The 25,736-nt window shown below is 38.1% G+C and overlaps 1 protein-coding gene across 2 annotated transcripts in view; it reads left to right on the top strand.

Moving 5' to 3' along the window:
- primpol (primase and polymerase (DNA-directed)) overlaps positions 1-25,736 on the top strand; it is a 61,984-nt gene that overhangs the window by 21,903 nt on the left and 14,345 nt on the right. For both annotated transcript variants that reach the window (XM_039751017.1, XM_039751016.1), the window contains exons 4-7: positions 10,881-11,019; positions 16,476-16,623; positions 21,856-22,080; positions 22,201-22,363. In XM_039751017.1, coding sequence (XP_039606951.1) covers positions 10,881-11,019; positions 16,476-16,623; positions 21,856-22,080; positions 22,201-22,363 — 675 coding nt within the window. The remainder of the gene's footprint in view (positions 1-10,880; positions 11,020-16,475; positions 16,624-21,855; positions 22,081-22,200; positions 22,364-25,736) is intronic.

The following is a 25,736-nucleotide window of genomic DNA, read 5'->3' as shown; positions in this document are numbered from 1 at the left end:
ATATGATAAAGCTAAAAGTGCAATGCATTTTATTATTAAATGCATGACAAAATATAATACAATAGATGGCACATCGCAAATCATATGTGCTTAATATGCTCAAAACAATGTAATGACTGGATGGACAGAAATTTGCTTATATATTACAGTCAACAATCTTAATCCATGGGGGTTATGCTCATAAAAAACAGGGCTGTGGAGTCGGTAGATAAATTCTTCAATTCCGACTCCTTAGTTTCCGGTATTTTTGACACCGACTCCCCGATTCTGATTCCTCTGTATTTAATATGCTAATGTATTTTCCATGTTGATTAAAGGAAGGCAACATACACTAAACCACAGAACTACTGGCTAAGAAGCTGACTGTCTACCGTATTGGCCAGTTAAACAAAAGACAAAAAAAAAAGACAAAAAAATGAAAACAATAAGGTTTTTATCTAGTGGCTATAAAGTAGCAGCATGCATAAAAATCAGGAACAGGAACTTTACCAGTTCAAAAAATATAAACCACATTCTTTTGTAGTTTTAAAACAAAAACAAAGCTTAACCACATGAACAAAAAACAAAATCAAAAGCTGGAAAACCTAAAACGGTTTATATATTAAACTTGGAATACAGTTGTAGAGTAGAATAGCTGTTAAATGCAATCCAAAACTAACTCAGTGTTCTAAGAAACAGAATTGCTTCTGCCAGATCCTCTTTCATATTAGCTCTTAAATCTGACTTATTTATAGAGCTGAAAATAGTCTTTCAACACTGAATTGGGTGGGTGGCATTGCTGTTACAGTTCTATCCACATCACCAATACTCTCTGGATCAACAAGGATGGCTTCTTCTACAGTCCATTTCGATGAGTGATCATACTTTTCAACTTCTTTTAATTCTTTAAAAAACTCCTGCTGGAATCTCTTTATTTGGACATTTAATTTTTGCAGGTATTCATACCAAGGACATACAAAAGCTTCAATATATCCAAAACAGTGCTGCAAGAATCCTACTAAGAGTAAGGAAATTCGAACATATTACTCCCATCCTCAAATCACTTCATTGGCTCCCTGTTTCCTCCCGGATTGAGTGCAAAATTCTTCTATTAACCCATAAATGTATCTATGGCCAGGCACCTTCTTACCTTCAAGATTTGATTCACTTACAAACTTCCAATCGGATCCTCAGATCATCTGGCAGCATGCAGCTTCAGACTCCCCTTACTATGCTCCGTACTATGGGGGTCGAGCTTTTTGCTTTGCTGCCCCACAGCTCTGGAATCAGCTCCCTGTTGAACTGAGAACTACACAAAACCTGGACACTTTTAAAGCAAATTTGAAGACTTTTTTATTTAGGAAAGCATATAACTGCTGAGATTGTAAATCTAATTTAGTCTTTTAAACTTTTAAACTTTGTGGTTATTGCTCTTGTTGTAGCACTTTGAGATTTTGTCAATGAAAAGTGCGTTATAAATAAAGTCTATTATTATTATTATTATCATTATTATTATTATTATTATTACTAGTTGTTTATCTTTCACGCATAGGCAATGTCACTTTGCTTTTGAAACTTCCATTTTGTCCAAGTAGGAATCAAAGTCTAATTCTTCATTTAAAGATTATGATCCTAAGTTACCAATGCTTATAGCTTCATCCAGTGGTGGTGTTTCAGGTAGTAGTAGTAATCCCTTCATGTGAACTACTTCATCATAGAAAGCCTTTTTTCCATTAGCAATCTGGCCACTGCTCAGCAAAATTCGGCTCATTGGATCAACATAAATAGCAGCTAACAAGATTTGATTATCCAGTAAGAGACTCTCTTTCTTCATTGAAGATACAATGCCATCAGCTATTAACCCTCCACTTTTGTTCAGGCAATATATCAAGCTCTTCCATTCCAAGAAAAATTTTTCAGGTGTTAAATCTTCATATTGCAACCTCTTGGTGACAGTAAAGGGGAAAGAAAGTAGACTTTCCATTTCTTTTACTTGCTTTCAGTTAATAAAACATTTTCATTTTCCAGTTCTTCAAGAAAGTCTTTTAGTTCAAGCAAATACTTTAACACCAAATAAGTTCTCCCCCAGCGTGTTGTTTGATTCAAATTGGCTCCTTTTCCTGCACGTCTTTTCAAAATGGCATCTGTTTTAGGGGCCCTGGCTGCAACAGTTACTTGCCTCAATTTGCCAATTAGAGTAGCTGTATGACAATCTTTTAATCCATCTCTTATTGCAAGTTGCAGAGTATGAACAGCACAATGCATATGTTGAATAGTAGTAAGCTTTAATGCTTCTTCAGCAATGTTAATCAAAATTTCACTATTCTCTTTGGTTTCACTTTCTCCAATACTTGCAGAACTGTCTTCCTCTAATATCTGCTTATCACTTTCTTCATCTACTTTATTCACTTTCTCAGTTGTGCTTAACATATTAGAAGCATTACCTGTCACAATACATAGAATCTGTTCCTTTCTAATTTCAATATCTAGAACAGGTAGTGTGCAAAGTTATGCTAAAGTTCAGCCCTGGGTGGGAGCATATGTGTAGAGTGCAGACAGAATCCCTGAACACACATCAGGCCATCGTACACACCTACACCTACATCAATACACATTGTTTACACTCAAATGAATTTGTTAAACACATTATATCTGAAATAAAATGAAAACACTTTTTGTAATGTACCATAATCCAGATTACAATATGTGAATGTCAGGTTGTATAATAGCTCAGCTGAACTTCACACTAGTAGTAACACAACTATGCACTTGGCTTTAGTCTTACATCAGAGAAGTACTTAATTATGACTATTGTTTGTAAAATGGGACATTTGAACTTGCTGTATTTTTTTACATTACAGTTTAAATTTATTAGGAGTCGGAGTCGGTACATATTTGCCGACTCCAACCTCGACTCCAGGTACCCAAAATTGTCTCTGACTCCTCAAGTCCAACTTCACAGCCCTGATAAAAAAAATCCTGTTGATATAGAAACTGAAATACTGAAGCATGGATGCTACTGGAAAATTTAGGGTTAAGTTTCATTTATGTATTATTGAAATCAATTTAATGTTCAAGTGCATTGTGCTTTCAGTTTTAGGTAAAAGAAATGTACAGTAGTTAGGGTAGAAAATTCTAGATGTTCACTACACTTTAATCTGCTAGTTACTAATCATTTACCACAAGGTCCAATTCTGGGTCCATTATATATTGATGGCATTGTCTCTTCTGTAACATCTTTACACAGATAATGCTGTTCTTTAAAGTCTGTTGAATTTAATTAATTTCAAATTGATGACACTTCTACAGTTAAAGTGATAGACAAATAGTCCTTGATTTACTGTGAACTGGGCTGCTATTATTCTATCCTTATTCTATCTAAGTATGACTGACAGATGACATTTAAGAGTTCACAAATTTGAATCTGTCTCCTGTATTCCTAAGCAGCATATGCCAAAACACTACACAACATGGGGAAATGAATGCAATTAAGATGTAAATAGTAATATACAGGCACCAAAAACTCTAATTTGAACAAACCTAGTATATAATGCAGGTTTTAAGGCTGATGCAGATTTGTGTGTTTACAACCGTACTACTGCGTTCATTTTTGTACTACAGTTCCATACGCAAGCACATGTGCGCTTTCCTCCATCTCCATTGTTCAGCCAACTTTATGTATTTTTGATGTTTATTTATTGTCACCAGTTTTTGTCACAAAGAATAAGATACTTGATGTAAAGCAACCTTGATAGAAAAAAACAAGGAATACTAATTTATAATGAAGATAGAGAGTGTTAGCTCAAAAATATAGTTTACAAAAAATTATTTTCTACATGAATGCTATTTAATTCAATAAAGAATTACATTATCATAGAATCATATCTACAATGAGCATTCAAGCATACAATGTATACATAGAATCATGTAAGTGTACAAGTTCTCATCCATTTTTTAGGCTTACAGTCATAAGCGCGGTGTTCCTGTCCAATATTAAAGCCTTCTTTCCATGGATGGCAAGACATGATGCTATGACTAGTTTCCTTTGGTTCTTACTATTTGCAAACAAAAACCTTGTAAAGGCTTGAGGGTTTAAAGCTAAATCTGGCCTTGCATGAACATTCTGAGAAACACTCAATGGATGGATACATAGAATTTTATTTGTTTCCAAGGGGAAATATGAATTTTTACAGAAGCTCTTTAAATAAATAAATACATAAATAGGTAGACAGATAAATAAATAAATATACTGTAGATGCACATTATGGTCTGAACACATACCAGAATGAGTAACAAGCAAGAAAATTAAAAAGAAAGAAGACTTCTAACTTGGATGTCACAGTCACATTGAAACATTATGGAGGCATATTGCTGTTGGTATAAAGAAACCCCAGCAGCGTGTCTTGACACACTTCTGCTGAATGTACACCGTGTTAGTGTGTCAAAGAGAGGATGTGCAGCATTGTTTATAATGGTACTCACTTTTGTTTCTTTTAATTACCTTGTTTCAGGGGGCCTCTCTTGAAAAGATGTTTCCAGCTCATCACACCACAGCGTAGAAAATTGTACTGGCCATCTCAGTTAATGATGTGAAGGATATCACTTCCCACATTAAAGGATATTTGAGCAGACAAATGTTTTGTGTTTCATGTAAAATAATATTTCAAGCTTCAAGTAAAAGCAAATTAATTGGCTATATTTTGAAACCTGATGACTACCATTGTATATTACCTTCCACAAAGCATTACAAAGAAGTTGTCCTTTAAAACGTTTAATTTAGTAACCTAAAAATAAAATAAGCAGTTACTCCTTAAATCTTGTCATTGTTATTATGAATTTAAAGAAAAGACAAATAACATACTAGCACATCAAATACAGTATGTTAGAAAGACACTTGGAATGCAAAGCAAACAACAACAAAGCATAATACATCAATATAAAGATCATTGAACACAGAGCAATAAGTAGCATATTCAAGGAATATCATAAGATGTTTAAAGGCTTGTTTATATTTGATATGTCTGCATGGGGTATGAGGGCCACATGGTGACAATTACGTCAGACAAGGGAGCACACCCTCGTGCATGGCTCATGCATTCTGGGTCTTCACTATGTTCAGAGAACAAAATTTTTTCTAGCTACACTATATGCAAAGGGGTGAATTTAATGGAGAGGCAAGTCACTTGGTGCCAGAATGGTAAACAAAGGGATTAATATGATGTAACATCACATCAAAGAGCAAGACAGACTTGCAAAAATATCTGAAGTGCATCTCTTCATCACATACAGTGCATCCAGAAAGTATTCACAGCGCATAACTTTTTCCACATTTTGTTATGTTACAGCCTTATTCCAAAATGGATTAAATTCATTTTTTTCCTCAGAATTCTACACACAACACCCCATAATGACCACGTGAAAAAAGTTTACTTGAGGTTTTTGCAAATTTATTAAAAATAAAAAAACTGAGAAATCACATGTACATACAGTAAGTATTCACAGCCTTTGCTCAATACTTTGTCAATGCACCTTTGGCAGCAATTACAGCCTCAAGTCTTTTTGAATATAATGCCACAAGCTTGGCACACCTATCCTTGGCCAGTTTCGCCTATTCCTCTTTGCAGCACCTCTCAAGCTCCATCAGGTTGGATGGGAAGCGTCGGTGCACAGCCATTTTAAGATCTCTCCAGAGATTTTCAATCAGATTCAAGTCTGGGCTCTGGCTGTGCTACTCAAGGACATTCACAGAGTTGTCCTGAAGCCACTCCTTTGATATCTTGGCTGTGTGCTTAGGGTCGTTGTCCTGCTGAAAGATGAACCGTCGCCCCAGTCTGAGGTCAAGAGTGCTCTGGAGCAGGTTTTCATCCAGGATGTCTCTGTACATTGCTGCAGTCATCTTTCCCTTTATCCTGACTAGTCTCCCAGTTCCTGCCACTGAAAAACATCCCCACAGCATGATGCTGCCACCACCATGCTTCACTGTAGGGATGGTATTGGCCTGGTGATGAGCGGTGCCTGGTTTCCTCCAAACTTGACACCTGGCATTCACACCAGAGAGTTCAGTCTTTGTCTCATCAGACCAGAGAATTTTGTTTCTCATGGTCTGAGAGTCCTTCAGGTGACTTTTGTCAAACTCCAGGCGGGCTGCCATGTGCCTTTTACCAAAGAGAGGCTTCCGTCTGGCCACTCTACCATACAGGCCTGATTAGTGGATTGCTGCAGAGATGGCTGTCCTTCTGGAAGGTTCTCCTCTCTCCACAGAGGACCTCTGGAGCTCTGACAGAGTGACCATCGGGTTCTTGGTCACCTCCTGACTAAGGCCCTTCTCCCCCGATCGCTCAGTTTAGATGGCCGGCCAGCTCTAGGAAGAGTCCTGGTGGTTTCGAACTTGTTCCTCTTACGGATGATGGAGGCCACTGTGCTCATTGGGACCTTCAAAGCAGCAGAAATTTTTCTGTAACCTTCCCCAGATTTGTGCCTCGAGACAATCCTGTCTTGGAGGTCTACAGATAATTTCTTTGACTTCATGCTTGGTTTGTGCTCTGACATGAACTGTCAGCTGTGGGACCTTATATAGACTGGTGTGTGCCTTTCCAAGTCATGTCCAATCAACTGAATTTACCACAGGTGGACTCCAATTAAGCTGCAGAAACATCTCAAGGATGATCAGGGGAAACAGGATGCACCTGAGCTCAATTTTGAGCTTCATGGCAAAGGCTTTGAATACTTATGTACATGTGCTTTCTCAATTTTTTTATTTTTAATAAATTTGCAAAAATCTCAAGTAAACTTTTTTCACATTGTCATTATGGGGTGTTGTGTGTAGAATTCTGAGGAAAAAAATGAATTTAATCCATTTTGGAATAAGGCTATAACATAACAAAATGTGGAAAAAGTGATGCGCTGTGAATACTTTCCAGATGCACTGTAGGTCCCTCACTCACAAGAATATTATACTTGCCATCTCCTCTTTTCATAAGCACAACTCTTCTTCCATCAGCAGAGTCCCAGTTCCACACCTGTGACATTGTTAGGCATGTGACATTGACCAAACACTTCCATCTTCTCTTAAGAGAATACAGCATGGCAATTGAATGGGCTGCAGCAAGTGTGAATGTGTTTTGGCCACTGACCATGCAAGTGTATTGTAGCTACAGTCTGCGCGCTGGCTTCATATAATATCTATAACCTCTTACTCTTCTGAATGGAACAAGGAATACTAATTTCTAATGAAGAGAGAGTGTTTGCTCAAAGATATAGTTTACAATGAATTATTTTCTTTATTTTTATTATTTTTAATTAGAATAATGGTCTAATTAAGGGATTTCTTAAATAGACAAGGGCATAATGTGCTAACTACCTTATGCTTTTTTATTTTTTCCCTGCTCCAGAAGCTCATAACTCCTTACAAAGAAGAAACCTATAAGCCCAGATGGCTATTGATCAGAATTCTATAAAATAAATTGTTACATTAAGACCTGAAATGTTTTTATGTTCTTTGTGTCCAGAGAGACAAAGTTACTCTAGCAAAAATTGTTCCAGACATCTGTTTTTGTCTTTTCCAAGAACAAAGAAAACTGTGCAATATATTGCACTTCTAAATACCAACATTTAATTATTTGACAAGAGTTGATCTCAAGTAGAATCTATAAATACATTCCTGTATTATTTCACAATATCTGGTTAAAACACAAAATTACTATCAAATCTTCGATGTATGTATGACATAGTTGTTTCTTGTTTTTATTCAGATTGCTTTTATTCAAACTGAGCACAATGAATTTTTCTTCCAGTTTATTTGACATTTGTCCGTATAGTTGTGTGTTATTAATCAAAATAGTTCAAGAATGTCAGCAGTTCAAATTATTCTTCATTTGTAGTCCTGTACATTTGGCTGCATGTTACACAAAAATGAAAAGAGAAAACCTTGCAAGCAATGTTGCTCTTAACAGCAGTGCTTCGACTACAGTCTTGTATTCAGTATGATAGCATAGTCAGAAACTAATCAGTGACCTTCTTGCCATCATTGTCTTACGAGGTTTGTTCAAGTTCATTTTTTGGAGCTGGCACTAAAAGTTGTTCAATTTTATAGGTGGTTTGAAGAACCTGGTGGTGGGGGCAGTGGAAATAAAACGGGTATTAGGCTTAGCTTGCTTGATGGAGCAAACTTGACATGGTGCTTGATATGGATGAGATTTGATCATCACAGAATTCAGATAACATTTCACTGTTGATGTTTGCAATATGTAGCCCATTTCTTCTAATTATGGCCCTTCATGCACCTGAGTCATTGGTGGACCTCACTTTAAGCATGTTACAATACTGTTTTTAGCTATCTTAGGTATAGATCAGGGGTGCCCACACTTTTTCAGCTTGCAAACTACTTTTAAAATGACCATTATCTACCTACATTAAAAATGATATATAATATTGCACAGTTTTACTGTCAAATAATGCAAATAAGAGTACACGACACGTGTTTCGCCCTAATTCTGGGCTCATCAGGCGTACACACTCATTGCACCCCCTCTCATGGATTGAACCTCGGACGTCAGCGTCAAAGCCTCGTTTATTTGACAACATGTACAGTGCATCCGGAAAGTATTCACAGCGCATCACTTTTTCCACATTTTGTTATGTTACAGCCTTATTCCAAAATGGATTAAATTCATTTTTTTCCTCAGAATTCTATACACAACACCCCATAATGACAATGTGAAAAAAGTTTACTTGAGGTTTTTGCAAATTTATTAAAAATAAAGAAATTGAGAAAGCACATGTACATAAGTATTCACAGCCTTTGCCATGAAGCTCAAAATTGAGCTCAGGTGCATCCTGTTTCCCCTGATCATACTTGAGATGTTTCTGCAGCTTAATTGGAGTCCACCTGTGGTAAATTCAGTTGATTGGACATGATTTGGAAAGGCACACACCAGTCTATATAAGGTCCCACAGTTGACAGTTCATGTCAGAGCACAAACCAAGCATGAAGTCAAAGGAATTGTCTGTAGTCCTCCGAGACAGGATTGTCTCGAGGCACAAATCTGGGGAAGGTTACAGAAAAATTTCTGCTGCTTTGAAGGTCCCAATGAGCACAGTGGCCTCCATCATCCGTAAGTGGAAGAAGTTCGAAACCACCAGGACTCTTCCTAGAGCTGGCCGGCTATCTAAACTGAGCGATCGGGGGAGAAGGGACTTAGTCAGGGAGGTGACCAAGAATCCGATGGTCACTTTGTCAGAGCTCCAGAGCTCCTTGTGGAGAGAGGAGAACCTTCCAGAAGGACAACCATATCTGCAGCAATCTACCAATCAGGCCTGTATGGTAGAGTGGCCAGACGGAAGCCACTCCTTAGTGAAAGGCACATGGCAGCCCGTCTGGAGTTTGCCAAAAGGCACCTGAAGGACTCTCAGACCACGAGAAACAAAATTCTCTGGTCTGATGAGACAAAGATTGAACTCTTTGGTGTAAATGCAAGGCATCACGTTTGGAGGAAACCAGACACCGTTCATCACCAGGCCAGTACCATCCCTACAGATCAGCATGGTGGTGGCAGCATAATGCTGTGGGAATGTTTTTCAGCGGCAGGAACTGGGAGACTAGTCAGGATAAAGGGAAAGATGACTGCAGCAATGTACAGAGACATCCTGGATAAAAACCTGCTCCAGAGCGCTGTTGACCTCAGACTGAGGCGACGGTTAATCTTTCAGCAGGACAACGACCCTAAGCACACAGCCAAGATATCAAAGGAGTGGCTTCAGGACAACTCTGTGAATGTCCTTGAGTGGCCCAGCCAGAGCCCAGACTTGAATCCGATTGAACATCTCTGGAGAGATCTTAAAATGGCTGTGCACTGACGCTTCCCATCCAACCTGATGGAGCTTAAGAGGTGCTGCAAAGAGGAATAGGCGAAACTGGCCAAGGATAGGTGTGCCAATCTCGTGGCATCATATTCAAAAAGACTTGAGGCTGTAATTGCTGCCAAATGTGCATCGACAAAGTATTGAGCAAAGGCTGTGAATACTTATGTACATGTGATTTCTCAGTTTTTTATTTTTAATAAATTTGCAAAAACCTCAAGTAAACTTTTTTCATGTTGTCATTATGGGGTGTTGTGTGTAGAATTCTGAGGAAAAAAATGAATTTAATCCATTTTGGAATAAGGCTGTAACATAACAAAATGTGGAAAAAGTGATGAGCTGTGAATACTTTCCGGATGCACTGTAGATCGGGGTAATTACATTCATGGCATTCATAGTGTGAATCACAGTCTAATTGTATGGGTGGTTGCCTACCAGGTAACGCTTGTGGTTGGTCTGCAAATCGGCAAACATCCGCCATGGTGCCCTCTTCAGTTGTGAGAAGCAGATCATAGAATGTTGCATAGTTTTACTGTCAAATAATGCAAAGAGTACCCAACATGTGTTTCGCCCTAATTCTGGGCTCATCAGGCATACACACTCACTGCACCCCCTCTCGGGGAGCGAACCTCGGACATCAGCGTCAGAGACGAAGCCATGGCGTGTGGTTTGTTTATTTGACAGCATGTAGATCGAGGTAATTACATTCATTGCATTCGTAGTCTGACTCACAATCTGATTGTATGGGTGCATGTGGAATGACCAGTGTGTTAGAAGAAAAAAGATCTCAGACTGGCCGCCCTATATGTCAATCAAGTGGAAAATGCCATAGGGAGGATATATGATAGACGTATTGGGCACCAATGATATAGATATTTGAAACACTGTAAACTTATGCTAAAATTCTTAAATGAAAGTAAAAGTGTGATGCATGTGTCAACACTGCATTTCTGATACAGGCAAAAGGTCATATTTAAAGTACTGTTTGAATAATTTTTTGTTTTTATTAAAACCATTACTTTAAATGTGGTTTTTCACCATAGGATGCACATACAGTCTTTAATGCACTGCTATGAAGTAATACCAGAAGGGTGTGTTTGTAAGCTATACTTTGACTTGGAGTTCCACAAGCCTTCAAATAAAGAAGCAAACGGAAAGAATATGGTGGCTGCGTTAATCCAGGTACTGTACATGACTGGTCTAGTAATATGTTTTGGATTTTTTTATTCTGAACTGATTTAAGGTTTACCTAACACACAAGCTTATTAGTTTGACCAAATGAATTTTATAGTACTAAATGTTGGTTGTTTTTGAAATCTTAGTAATGTTAAAACATGTGTCTGTAAGTATCAACTTCTGGAACCATTAAGGTGAAAATCACTACCTTGCTGTTTTCCTATTTTTTGTATTATAATACAGCCATTGAGCTTTGAGAAATATTTAGAATATTATCCCAACCATACATTTCCTAGTCTATTTCAGAAGCTGAAGGAGGTGTCTGTTTTGGCAGCACTAAGAATACAGCAAAGACCAAACCAGGATGGAAAGGCAGTCTGTAACAGGTCACAAATACCCACTCTCCATCATACTGGTCCAGTTTTCATTTGCCAGTTAATTTAACCTACCTGTTTTAACAGTGAAGGAGGAAAACCCACGTAGAAAATGGGAGAATACAGAAACTCCATTTAAATGGTGCCTAGGCTGACATTTGAACCCAGGACTCTGGCAGCAGCATGGTGTGTGGCAGTACAATTATTTATGTATGCACCTTGCTGCCTTGTATGGATGTTATATCAGAAATTACCAACTTAAACACTTCACATACCGTATAATGAAGTGAAACTGAAACAGTTTAGATATTTCAGTTATAGAGTATGCAGTATCAGTTATGTTACCTCTGTGTTTTTTTTTTTCCACTCTCAAATATTCAGTCAGTCAGTTTGTGCAAGTATACCTTGAGCTTAGCCATGATAAAGTGAAAGGCCTCCTTTGCTGTCCATTATCAAAATGGTTATGCCTAAGTTGAGGTGCATGCACTGAATCGTAACCCAAGGCAAGCACAAATTGACTAACTTGATGCATCCATTTTAACCATGCTGACACAATATACAGGTGCTGGTCATAAAATTAGAATATCATGACAAAGTTGATTTATTTCAGTAATTCCATTCAAAAAGTGAAACTTGTATATTAGATTCATTCATTACACACAAACTGATGTATTTCAAATGTTTATTTCTTTTAATTTTGGTGATTACAACTGACAACTATAAAAGTCCCAAATTCAGTATCTCGGAAAATTAGAATATTGTGAAAAGGGTCAATATTGAAGACACCTGGTGCCACACTCTAATCAGCTAATTAACTCAAAACACCTGCAAAAGCCTTTAAATGGTCTCTCAGTCTAGTTCTGTAGGCTACACAATCATGGGGAAGACTGCTGACTTGACAGTTGTCCAAAAGACGACAATTGACACCTTGAACAAGGAGGGCAAGACACAAAAGGTCATTGCTAAAGAGGCTGGCTGTTCACAGAGCTCTGTGTCCAAGCACATTAATAGAGAGGCGAAGGGAAGGACAAGATGTGGTAGAAAAAAGTGTACAAGCAATAGGGATAACCGCACCCTGGAGAGGATTGTGAAACAAAACCCATTCAAAACTGTGGGGGAGATTCACAAAGAGTGGACTGCAGCTGGAGTCAGTGCTTCAAGAACCACCACGCACAGATGTATGCAAGACATGGGTTTCAACTGTCGCATTCCTTGTGTCAAGCCACTCTTGAACAAGAGACAGCGTCAGAAGCATCTCGCCTGGGCTAAAGACAAAAAGGACTGGACTGCTGCTGAGTGGTCCAAAGTTATGTTGCATTTCCTTTGGAAATCAAGGTCCCAGAGTCTGGAGGAAGATAGGAGAGGCACAGAATCCACGTTGCTTGAGGACCAGTGTAAAGTTTCCACAGTCAGTGATGGTTTGGGGTGCCATGTCATCTGCTGGTGTGGTCCATTGTGTTTTCTGAGGTCCAAGGTCAACGCAGCCGTCTACCAGGAAGTTTTAGAGCACTTCATGCTTCCTGCTGCTGACGAACTTTATGGAGATGCAGATTTCATTTTCCAACAGGACCTGGCACCTGCACAAAGTGCCAAAGCTACCAGAACCTGGTTTAAGGACCATGGTATCCCTGTTCTGGATTGGCCAGCAAACTCGCCTGACCTTAACCCCATAGAAAATCAATGGGGTTTTGTGAAGAGGAAGATGCAATATGTCAGACCCAACAATTCAGAAGAGCTGAAGGCCACTATCAGAGCAACATGGGCTCTCATAACACCTGAGCAGTGCCACAGACTGATCGACTCCATGCCACGCCGCATTGCTGCAGTAATCCAGGCCAAAGAAGCCCCAACTAAATATTGAGTGCTGTACATGCTCATACTTTTCATGTTCATACCTTTCAGTTGGCCAGCAGTTCTAAAAAATCCTTTTTTTGCATTGGTCTTAATTTATATTCTAATTTTCCGAGATACTAAATTTGGGACTTTCATTAGTTGTCAGTTATAATCATCAAAATTAAAAGAAATAAACATTTGAAATACATCCGTCTGTGTGTAATGAATGAATCTAATATACAAGTTTCACTTTTTAAATGGAATTACTGAAATAAATCAACTTTGTCATGATATTCTAATTTTATGACCAGCACCTGTATTTATAATTTTTTTTTTTTTTCAAATAAAGTAGTGGGGGCCTCTTTTTGGAGTGTGGGGAGAAGGGTACCCCCAGAAAATGTGTCAGCCATTTTGCACAATATTTTATTGTTTACAGTTACATTTTTTGAGGATTTATTCATACATATTTTTAAATCAATTGCTTAATGGTTATGCCAGTTATTACTATTTTGCATTGTGCTAATATGGGTAATTAAAAATTGGAAATTTAACTTTATTATTGTCTATTAAAAAAATGACAAACCAATAAATAGCAATAAACAGATAAATGAATTTTCAGTTTAAAAACACAGTTTATCTAAATAATTGATTATTAAAATATTGCTGTGATGATACACAAGACAGAGTAACAGATCTAAATGTAGCTGCATATTCAAAAGGCTTTCATTCATTGCAGGTGAGTAGTGTCTTCTTTCTTGTTAGAAACACACATCATGGAAACTAAGTTCAATGCGTGATGTTTTAATGGGCGCTGCAAGGAGTGATGTTAAGATGAAACAATTAGATAAAGTTCCAGTAGAATTCAGTTTTAAAAACAAAAACAGGCAGTATGCTGTAAATCAGAAGTCATCTGATGCACAGTTATAGTTTCTGTCTGTGTGAAACTACACACCACAGCAAAGTTTCAGTTCTGTTGCTATCTGAACATGAAACTATAATGTAATTTAAACGGCAAACAAAACGACATAAAGCAAAAAGAAATGTTGAAATCCAATATTGAAAGTATATACAGTATATTGTAAAGACTTGGGTTTGAGAGACAGAAGGATGTAACCAACACTTTATGCAAGACTGGTGGTGAGTGGCTCTGAAAAGGACCATTGCGCCACTCCACTGCCTAGGTCTTCTGCGGCATCACACACATGCTTCATCCCTTTGCCTCCACATACATACATACCGACCTCCTGCACTTCACTCACTCCACTAACTTGGCTACACTTTCACCCATTTTTGTGAACCAAGTGAATGGCAGGGTCTACATGTGAGAACCAGGACTGCAAAGGTAAATGCAACTTTTTGCACCATTTGTTTATTTGTTTGTTGTGTTCTACATATATGTCTGCACTGGAGGAGCTGCTTCTAATCTCATTGTACATGTGTATAGTGACAATAAAGGCATTCTATTCTACTCTCTCTAAGTGCTCTGTTTTTACCACCCTATGCCCCCCATACCGTATCCATGCTCTCAGGAACTGCTTTTATGTCTGGCAACTCAAGGTGTCCCCATTTCCTCTGACATGCCCTCGGTCACCTGAGGTACATGTCCCTCTTAGATCTGGACTGAGGGGTGCTAACATACAGTATATACACAGTATATAATATATAAACACAGGAGCAAACTGGACTTATCTAGGAAGAGATGAAGAAAGCTACATTAAACAGGGAAATCTGATTGTTCTATGAAACCTGCTTCCATCATGGCTTACTTTCAGAGAGACAGATAGAATGTTAATAAGTGTATTACTGTTTGTAAATAAGACAATAATAAGTCATAAAAAAGGTTGGCTTTTCAGCTGGAGCAATGTTTTTATAGAACATTACAATAATTGCAACAAGAACAGACCACTTAGCCCAAAGAGATTGCCAGTCCTATTCACCTAGATTGTCCCACAAGGTTTTCATTGTTGGAGTTATGGTTGTTTGTTTTCTGATCCAAGTGTAGCAAACAGGGCCACACTGAGTCATCAATAGTTATTTGTCAGTGAATAATCACTCTTATCAGATGAGATCCATAGTACTAGGGTGTTGCACTGTGTTAACCATTATGGATGTAGTGAGAAGTCAAGCAAAATGACACCTTTTATTGGCTAACTAAAAAGATTACAATATGCAAGCTTTCAGGGCACCTCAGGCCCCTTCTTCAGGCAAGACATAATGTAATGAATTGTTTATTTTAAGACAGTCTTTGCCTAGAAGAGAAGTTAATTTTCCAGGTCTCTTTTAACTGCTTCGAATGCTGTGTGGTTATATTTACCAAGAACCATCTTGAAAACATGATTTTGAATTACTGTTTGTTTTGCTACTCCCTATAGACATATTTGTTTAGGATAAACCTACCAGGAGCACAAGACCATGAGCAAATTAAGATTAATAATAATAAGAAGAAGAAGGAAGAAGATTGTGAAGACATACAAAGTCACATAAGTTACAATCTTACTAAGGGGGCATACATTTTGTAAGATTTAAGAACAGGCCTTTATTTGCATCTTTTTGTACAGTGCACATTTCCAATATACTGTAAAATTATCCCTTTACATGTTTATTAAACACATTTTTGTCAGTGATACAGTAGTTACTGTGTCTACCTTGCAGCTCCAGTCTTGTATCTTAATTCCTGCACAATTACCGTATTGAGCTTGCACGGTCCAAATCTTTGGTCTGCATGGGTTTTCCTCCTTTATCCCAAAAGAAATGTAGTATATTATATGCAATTAATCTGAATTGACCTTATATACAGAAGTAAAAGAGGGTGTGTGTTTTGTGTACTCTGTGGTGGAATTGCACCATGGTTGCATAATTGCAAATTGCAAATTGGAATTGCATAATGGTTGTTACCTGTCTTGTCCACAATGTTACTGCTATAAACTATGGCGTTCATCTAGCTGGTTCAGTAATAGATGAATGACTGGATTGTGTTATCTGAAAAGCATTTTACTGAAATAGAGTGGTATAATTTGAAGTAGATCACACAAATTATATATCTGATTGACATATGTCATAACAAGATCTAGATGTATTTTTTTATTGCATAACTGCATTTTTGACTGAATTACTCAATGCATGGTTAGGATATATAAAAAATATTAATGAAATAAACCTGGGCTAAAACTAACTGTAAGCTGTGGTAAAGATACTGCCATTTTACTGTCAGAAATTAATAACAAGAAAAATCTAAAAATCCAGATATTTTTTCAGTATGTTTGCCAGAAACTTGAAGAAGTATATCAAATCAAATGCTGTGCTGAAGATGTACTAAATTTGGATTCTAGTACTGAAGAAAGGTTCAGTCGACATCTTATATTCCTTCTTTGTGATGCAGCTTTTAAAGATAACTTGCATGCTGGTAAGTTTTTAAAGTATTTGAAAAATATATTTGGCTATCCCATTAATAATGATGCTGTAATTTGCTGAACTGCTGTTAAAACTGAAGTGTTAGCTTAGAAACTGATAGCAGCAAATGAGCTGTAGTTTATACAAAAAATATGCAGATAATTAATATTAAAGATAATCTTACAATTCTCTCTCTCTGTCTATCTATTATATATATATATATATATATATATATATATATATATATATATATATATATATTTTTTTTTTCTTTCTTCATATGAAAAAGTTTGGGAACCCCTCTTAATTCTTTGGATTTTTGTTTTATTATTGGCTGAGCTTTCAAAGTAGCAACTTCCTTTAAATATATGACATGCCTTATGGAAACAGTAGTAATTCAGCAGTGACATTAAGGTTATTGGATTAACAGAAAATATGCATCATAACAAAATTACACAGGTGCATAAATTTCGGCACCCCAACAGAGATATTACATCAATACTTAGTTGAGCCTCCTTTTGCAAATATAACAGCCTCCAGATGCCTCCTGTAGCCTTTGATGAGTGTCTGAATTCTGGATGGAGATGTTTTTGACCATTATTCCATACAAAATCTCTCCAGTTCAGTTAAATTTGATGGCTGCTGAGCACGAACAGCCAGCTTCAAATCATCCCATAGATTTTCAATGATATTCAAGTCAGGGGACTGTGACGACCATTCCAAAACATTGTACTTTCGAACTGTGTTTTGGGTCACTGCGTAACTTCAACTTTGTAAATGAAGCTTGAACATTATCCTGAAGAATTTGTTGATATTGGGTTGAATTCATCCAACCCTCAAGGGCCCCAGTCCCTGAACTAGCCACACAGCCCCACAACATGATGGAACCCCCACCAAATTTGACAGTAGGCAGCAGGTGTTTTTCTTGAAATGCAGTGTTCTTCTTCCGCCATGCAAAGCGCTTTTTGTTATGACCAGATAACTCAATTTTTGTCTCATCAGTCCAAAGCACTTTGTTCCAAAATGAATCTGGCTTGTCTAAATGAGCATTTGTATACAACAAGTGACTCTGTGGCGTGAGTACAGAAAGGGCTTCTTCCTCACCACCCTGCCATACAGATGTTCTTTGTGCAAATTGCTCTGAATTGTAGAAAGATGTACAGATACACCATCTGCAGCAAGATGTTCTTGCAGGTCTTTGGAGGTGATCTGTGGGTTGTCTGTCACGATTCTCACAATCTTGCGCATATGCTGCTCCTGTATTTTTCTTGGCCTGCCAGACCTCGGTTGGTTTAACAGCAACTGTGCCTGTGGCCTTCCATTTCCTGATTACATTCCTTACAGTTGAAACTGACAGGTTAAACCTCTGAGATAACGTTTCATGTTACTGAACAATCTTTGTTTTCAGATCTTTTGAGAGTTGCTTTGAGGATCCCATGCTGTCACTCTTCAGAGGAGAGTCAAAGGGAAGCACAACTTGCAACTGACCACCTTAAATACCTTTTCTCATGATTGGAAACACCTGTCTATGAAGTTCAAGGCTTAATGAGCTAATCCAACCAATTTGGTGTTGCACTTAATCAGTATTGAGCAGTTACATGCATTCAAATCAGCAAAATTACAAGGGGACTCAAATTTTTGCACAGCCAGTTTTTCACATTTGATTTAATTTCATACAACTAAATAGTGCTTCACTAAAAATCTTTGTTCGGAAAACACGCCAGTACTCAGATGTTCCTAGGAAATGAAAGACATACCACTGTTATCTTTTTTGTTGACAGTAGAGCACATTATTATTCTATATATATATAGAAGAAAAATCACTAGAATATTTTTTATGGAGTTTGTTTAAGAAAACAGTAATGACATGTAATATTGGAAGCCTTTAAAATATAAATATACTGGTAAGGAAATCTCACAATCATGAAAAACTTGTAGCAAATTATTGCTTTTACATCATACTATAAGTACACAAATCCTGGTCAAAAATACACTATTTGCATCTTTATACTACTGTTGCACCAAGTGTAATGAATATATTGTTTATTGTGCTCCTTATTCATCACCACTTGCTTCATTTAACATGTACAAAATATTTGTGTTGCAAAATATATTGGATAGCAAACTTCTGAAAATGCATCCATCTGTCCATTTTCTTCACCCCCTCATCCAGGGCATGATCACAGGGAAGCTGGAGCCTGTCCCAGCAAGCACTGGGTGCAAGGCAGGAACAGTCCTTACACAGGGCACTAGTACATTGCAGGATGACCACAACAACAATTTGTTTCTTGTATAGCCCAAAATCAGATAAGGAATGTCACAATGGACTGTAAAAGGCCCAATTTTTAAAAGCCCCTCAGCTTTGACTAGCTCAGAAGACAATAAAAAAAAATTGTATGGAAAAAAAAACAAAAGAAATCGTGAGAAAGGCAATTCAGAGAGAAACCCCCTTGAGGTCAAAAAATGGGGCAAATGCAATTAACAAAGCAAAAGTAATCCGCTTTACAGAGCTAGAAGGCCACTCTGTCATTGCCACATCAGAAATATAATACAATAGTACAAACTACAGGCTAGGTAAACTAGGTTACGCCACTCCGTAAATACAGAACTATCACATATGAGGATACAGAGTTGTTCAAATACATGAAAAGCAAAGTAGAAACTAATTACCATAAATGAAAAACGTTACTATGTATTTATGAGGTAATTGTAGAACCACTGCCATATTGTGGAAAAGGAGTCAGGCAAACCAGGCACGGTCCAGTCAGAGGCCTGGAAATGACTTTTCCATAGGAAAGGAAACAGAACAGTGGCACAAAGTGCCTCATATGGATACAGAGAAGAGAAACAGAATAGGGGAGAATTCGTAACAGTCAGTCAGTCATTTTCTAACCACTTAGTCATGAACAGGGTCACAGGGGTCTGCTGGAGCCTATCCCAGCTAGCACAGGGTGACCTGGAACTGAAGCACAATTGGGTCTCGCGTTAAACAAATCATTTAAAACTCAGAATTGATTGATGGAAAGGAAATTGAAAGTCTTGGAGTAGCTTAGTTAAAGTTCAAATCTGATTCCCATTGATATATTTTAGCACTACCTGAAATGCCTGAAAGTACACAAATGTTACATTGTAAAGCAATTGTGCAAAAATGAGTAGAGCTAAATTCCTCCTAAATTAACATTTGGCTAAAGCTGTCACTGCTAAAGACTGCATATGTTTATTTCCATATGTTGAGAATAAGGTACCAGATACTTTATCAGCTGGCACATCAGGGCCATAATTTCATGTAATTAACTGCTGAAATAATTGTCAGAGGTTTGTGTTACTTGTTCATTTAGTTCTGGCACTGCCTGGGTAAAAACATGGAAAGGTTTTATATAAAGGTTTCATATAAAAAGAAATTAAAAATGATATATTACCAAACTTTATTACTCTTAAACTTTTTGCACTTAGTAAATACAGTACTTTATTGTTGGCATCAGAAAACCTCTGTTTATAGTATATACTTGTCATTTCTGTTTGGTACAATGAACCCCAAATTGCAATTAAATAACTTGATAACAATAATGCAATAACTAGGGTGGCAGGGGGCCAAAACCCAAGTAGTGAGAGAAGTGTTTCATTAAAGAAAAAATTAAACCTAATGAGCGAGAATTGACCCCAGATTTCTTGGTTTAAAGGCAAGTGTGCTAACCGTGAGTGGCACAGTTTCTCTATCATAGAGCACACTGTAGCCTTCTGGAGGGCAAGGTTGAAGATTATTTGTCAAAAACCTGACTTGCGACGAGAAGTACCATACCTGTGAGGCAATCTTTAAGCCCGTGGCTTTAAACATTACTGTGCATAAAGAAGAAACAAACAAACTGTGAATAGTTTTTTAGATACAGTACAGTTTATGTTTTGGCCGATTTATCTGATGGTATTCATTGTGCAAAGTTAAGAGTAGTACAGAAAAATCAAACAGTGGGAAAATTCATTTTTAAGTTACTATCTAGTTCTAGGTCTGAGGTTGCAAGGTAGTGGCATTCCTAAAGTTCATTTCTGGATTCAAAAATGGCCAAAATAAACTAGGTTTCTCAAGAAACGCATCAGTCTATTGTTTTTTAAAATTAAGGTTATTCCATAAAACAAATTACCAAGAAACTGAAGATTTTATGCAAAAGTGTACCTTGAGGGAAGGCACACTGAAACTAAATAGGATGAAAAAGTAGCAGAGGACCCTGATGCAGCAATACCATAAGAGTATAAGTACATCAGAGTCCGCAGCGTGAGAAACCAGCAGTCTTAGTTGGCTGTTTCTATAAACAGTACACACCAAATTCCAGTGTCATCTGCAACAGTAAAAAGAAAAGCTTAAAATGGGCTAAAAACACAGATATTGAGTGGTGGATTTCTGTATGATTCCCAACTTTGGACATTTAAATTTGTCTTTTTATTTGACAGTTTCAGGTGCCACTTTTTGTCTGAAACCCTACTTTTAAGGGCAGCATCCCAGAGTGAGCTTTTCACATTTACACTTTTTTAATGAAGGGTACATTTTGTTTGTTACCTATCTTTCTGCTTAATATAGAATACTGACGGTCCTTTCTGACAGCCACATACAGTATATAATGAAAATGTTCTTCACTACAGGTTTTATTCTTTTTATTAAAATAAAATCAAATCCTATCCCATTAACCCCATCACCCAGAGCCTTATAGCTGCACTCATTCAACATTTTTCACCTCAGAAATACCTACAAGATCTTTATGTAGTGTTTTATTGAATGCTTTTTGGGTACCCCAGCTACATTTTGTGCAAAGCAGAAACCATCTTGTGATAAAATGCTGTTGTACTGCACACATACATACACACACACACAGCAAATATTAATTATAAAGTGCCTGTTTAAATCTTTTGAATAAGGTGAGCACATTAAATAAGGGAGTGCACAGAGAAAACCTACATAGACATTGAGCGCACATGTGGAATTGACACCGACATTGACTGGGCCGGGATTTGCACCCCTGCTAGTGAAAGCTGTGAAACCGCAGTGTCTTTTTTTTACTATATAAGAAACATGTAAAAATATACAGATATTTCATAATGTCATACAGTAATACATGTGTAATTTAAACTTTTATGTTAAGTACTGTCATTATTTGTTAGATACTATAAAACCAATGATTACTGCAGAGTATCTTCATTTAGAGTAAGAAAAACAGGTAAATATAAATAAAGTGGGCATCTGTTTTTGAAACTTAAGGTAATTTTGTCAAGAGCATCATGGATCCTGGAATTCTGGAATTGCAAAGACAAAATCATTTACAAACCAGCAGTATCACAAATACCTCTTCTGCCTCACATCTTCCTAAAAGTAATGAAGAACTTGAAAGTTCAACAAGGAAAAGACAGAACAGCACGGCTGTGGGTTTTCCTCCTATTTTCGTCAAGGATAAATCTGGGCGTGAGACTTTGTTTGTTGACCTAGGTAAACAGATTATTTCATTACGGGGTAATAAAGCTGCTAAAATGTGTTTTTATAATGTGTATTTTATTTCCAGGACCTAAATGTTATCTGTGTGTGTGCGTGTGTGTTTCACATTATCAGGTGTCTATACCAAGAACAGAAATTTCCGTGTATACAAGTCCACTAAAGCAAATAAGAAAGCAGCTCTGAACTTGGCAGACGACAATATGTTTATGCTACATCCAAGGAAGGGGGTTTTAAAAGAAGAGGACATTTTCCTGTCATCTTTGATCAGCAATGTTAGGTAAAATTTATTTACATGATATTTTTAATTATGTTTTCATGGTATATTTTAAAGTTCTAAACCCAAGAATTTTCCTCCTGACATTAAGTATCACCCCACATAGTATACATTTTACAGAGAGCACATGCAAATAGAAAAATATTCTTAGAAGGAGTAAAAATTGTAGACATTATTTACTTTATTTGTTAGGAATATTTAAATTCTTACAATGAATAAAAACTTTAAATCTTAATAATTTATATAGCACTTTTCTCAGTGACTACTATCACAACATTATTTATAAAACAAACAGAAATACAATGGAAAGCAAGAAAGGATAAGATAATAGATTACAAGATAATTCATTTTTTGTGATCAATTTTTATTGGAAAATAATGCAATACAAAGATTACAGTTAGAATAACAAACCAGTAAAATCCGGGCCTGATGCTACAACTAAACTAGACGCTTTAAGAATGTTACATAGTGTAGCGGACAGCCGGGTCCCATGCCTGGCAAGGATGCCCCTGCTGCATCTGTTCCGGGGGAGCAACCATGGGCAGTTCAATACCTCCCTCGGGATGCCGCAGCCGGTGATCCCCCAGCCTGTCGCATGGCTCCACGGGAGATGGAGTCCTCCACAGCCTGGAATCGGCAGCTGGACGAATCTTCAGCCCCACCCGGAAGTGCAATTAGGACCAGGTGGTCAAGCACCTGGAACGCCTTCGGGTGGGCTTTAAAAAGGGCCAGACACCACCACTCAATGGCCAGAGTCGGGAGGAGGAGGACTAAGCTTCAGGAGGAGTGGTGGTAGAGGAGAAACAAGAGTGTGTTGAGTTGCAGTTGTGCTTTGGTGACTGTGTATATTGCCTGTGGGTCACAGGGAAGACATGCGCCCATGGGTGAAGAAAAATAAAAGTTAGTTTATTTTTATACGTGCCTCCGTGTCCACCTGTGTCGGGTCAGGCGCCTATACAGTAATCCCTCCTCGATCGCGGGGGTTGCGTTCCAGACCCCCCCGTGATAGGTGAAAATCCACAAAGTAGAAACCATATGTTTGTATAGTTATTTTTATATATTTCAAGCCCTTATAAACTCTCCCACACTGTTAACATTATTAGAGCCCTCTAGACATGAAATAACACCCTTTAGTCAAAAGTTTAAACTGTGCTCCATGACAAGACAGAGATGGCAGTTCTTTCTCACAATTAAAAGAATGCAAACATATCTTCTCTTCAAAGGAGCGCTTCAGGAGAAGAGAATGTCAGAGAGAGCGCTCACTAAGAAAAGCAAACAATCAAAAAATCAATACGTGCTTTTAAGCATGCCGAAGGACCGTGATAAATCGGCATTTTGTAGAGGAGCGCCCGTATCCTCTAGGCAAACAGCCTCTGTACAAACAGCCCCTCTGCTCACACCCCCTCCGTCAGGCACAGAGAGTGAGAGTGAGAGAGATAGATAGAGAAAAGCAAACAATCAAGCACCGTGTGGGAAGCATATCGTATATCATTGAGGAGTTTTATTTAATATGTAATACATGCTCTGTTTCTCCCTTGTATGAAATCAACTGGGCAAACAAACTGAGGAAGCATGTACCATAAATTAAAAGGCCCATTGTCCACAGAAAGCCGCGAAACAGCGAAAAATCTGTGATATATACTGCTCAAAAGAATTAAAGGAACACTTTTTAATCAGAGTATAGCATAAAGTCAATGAAACTTATGGGATATTAATCTGGTCAGTTAAGTAGCAGAGGGGGTTGTTAATCATTTTCAGCTGCTGTGGTGTTAATGAAATTAACAACTGATGCACTAGAGGGGCAACAATGAGATGACCCCCAAAACAGGAATGGTTTAACAGATGGAGGCCACTGACATTTTTCCCTCCTCATCTTTTCTGACTGTTTCTTCACTAGTTTTGCATTTGGCTACAGTCAGTGTCACTACTGGTAGCATGAGGCGATACCTGGACCCTACAGAGGTTGCACAGGTAGTCCAACTTCTCCAGGATGGCACATCAATACGTGTCATTGCCAGAAGGTTTGCTGTGTCTCCCTGCACAGTCTCAAGGGCATGGAGGAGATTCTAGGAGACAAGCAGTTACTCTAGGAGAGCTGGAGAGGGCCATAGAAGGTCCATAACCCATCAGCAGGACCAGTATCTGCTCCTTTGGGCAAGGAGGAACAGGATGAGCACTGCCAGAGCCCTACAAAATGACCTCCAGCAGGCCACTGGTGTGAATGTCTCTGACCAAACAACCAGAAAGACTTCATGAGGGTGACCCAAGGGCCCCATGTCCTCTAATGGGCCCTGAGCTCACTGCCCAGCAGCATGCAGCTCGACTGGCATTCGCCATAGAATACCAGAATTGGCAGATGCACCACTGGTGCCCTGTGCTTTTTACAGATGAGAGCAGGTTCACCCTGAGCACGTGACAGAAGTGAAAGGGTCTGGAGAAGCCATGGAGAACATTATGCTGCCTGTAACATCATTCAGCATGAGCAGTTTGGTGGTGGGTTAATGATTGTCTGGGGAGGCATATCCATGGAGGGTCACACAGACTGCTACAGGCTTGACAAAGGCACCTTGGCTGCCATTAGGTATCAGGATGAAATCCTTGGACCCATTGTCAGACCCTATGCTGGTAGTGGCTCCTGGTGCACGACAATTCCTGGCCTCATGTGGTGAGAGTATGCAGGCAGTTCCTGGAGGATGAAGGAATTGATACCATTGACTGGCCACCACACTTTCCTGACCTAAATCCAATAGGACACCTCTGGGACATTATGTTTTGGTCCATTCAATGCCACCAGGTTGCACCTCAGACTGTCCAGGAGCTCAGTGATGCCCTGATCCAGATCTGGGAGGAGATCCCCCACAACACCATCTGTCATCTTATTAGAAGCATGCACCGATGTTGTCAGGCATGTATACAAGAACACAGGGGCCATACAAAGTGCTGCGTACAATTTTGAGTTGCTGCAATTAAATTTTGGCAAAATGGACTAGCTTGCCACATAATTTTTTCACTCTGATTTTTGGGGCGTCTTTGAATTCAGGGCTCTGTAGGTTGATCATTTTCATTTCCATCAAACGATGTGGCATCCTTTCGTTCCTAACACATTACCCAGTCTATATCAGTATAGATATCCAGGAGGATTTCTTTTTCCCATTGAGGTCTGATGTGTTTTCAAAGTGTTCCTTTAATTTTTTTGAGCAGTTTATATTTAGATATGCTTACATTTAAAATCCGCGATAGAGTGAAGCCGCGAGAGATTACTGTATAGCGCCTTTGTTACAGTAGATACATACATACTGTACATATATAGACAGAACTTTCTTTGTCTTCAGGGTGAAATTTGGATTTTTACAGAAGCTCTTTAAATACATAAAAA

The sequence above is a fragment of the Polypterus senegalus genome, chromosome 4 (genome assembly GCF_016835505.1).
Source record: "Polypterus senegalus isolate Bchr_013 chromosome 4, ASM1683550v1, whole genome shotgun sequence".
Classification (NCBI taxonomy): domain Eukaryota; kingdom Metazoa; phylum Chordata; class Cladistia; order Polypteriformes; family Polypteridae; genus Polypterus; species Polypterus senegalus.
The sequence above is the reverse complement of the archived record's forward strand: the minus strand, read 5'-3'. Positions and strand labels throughout refer to the sequence as shown.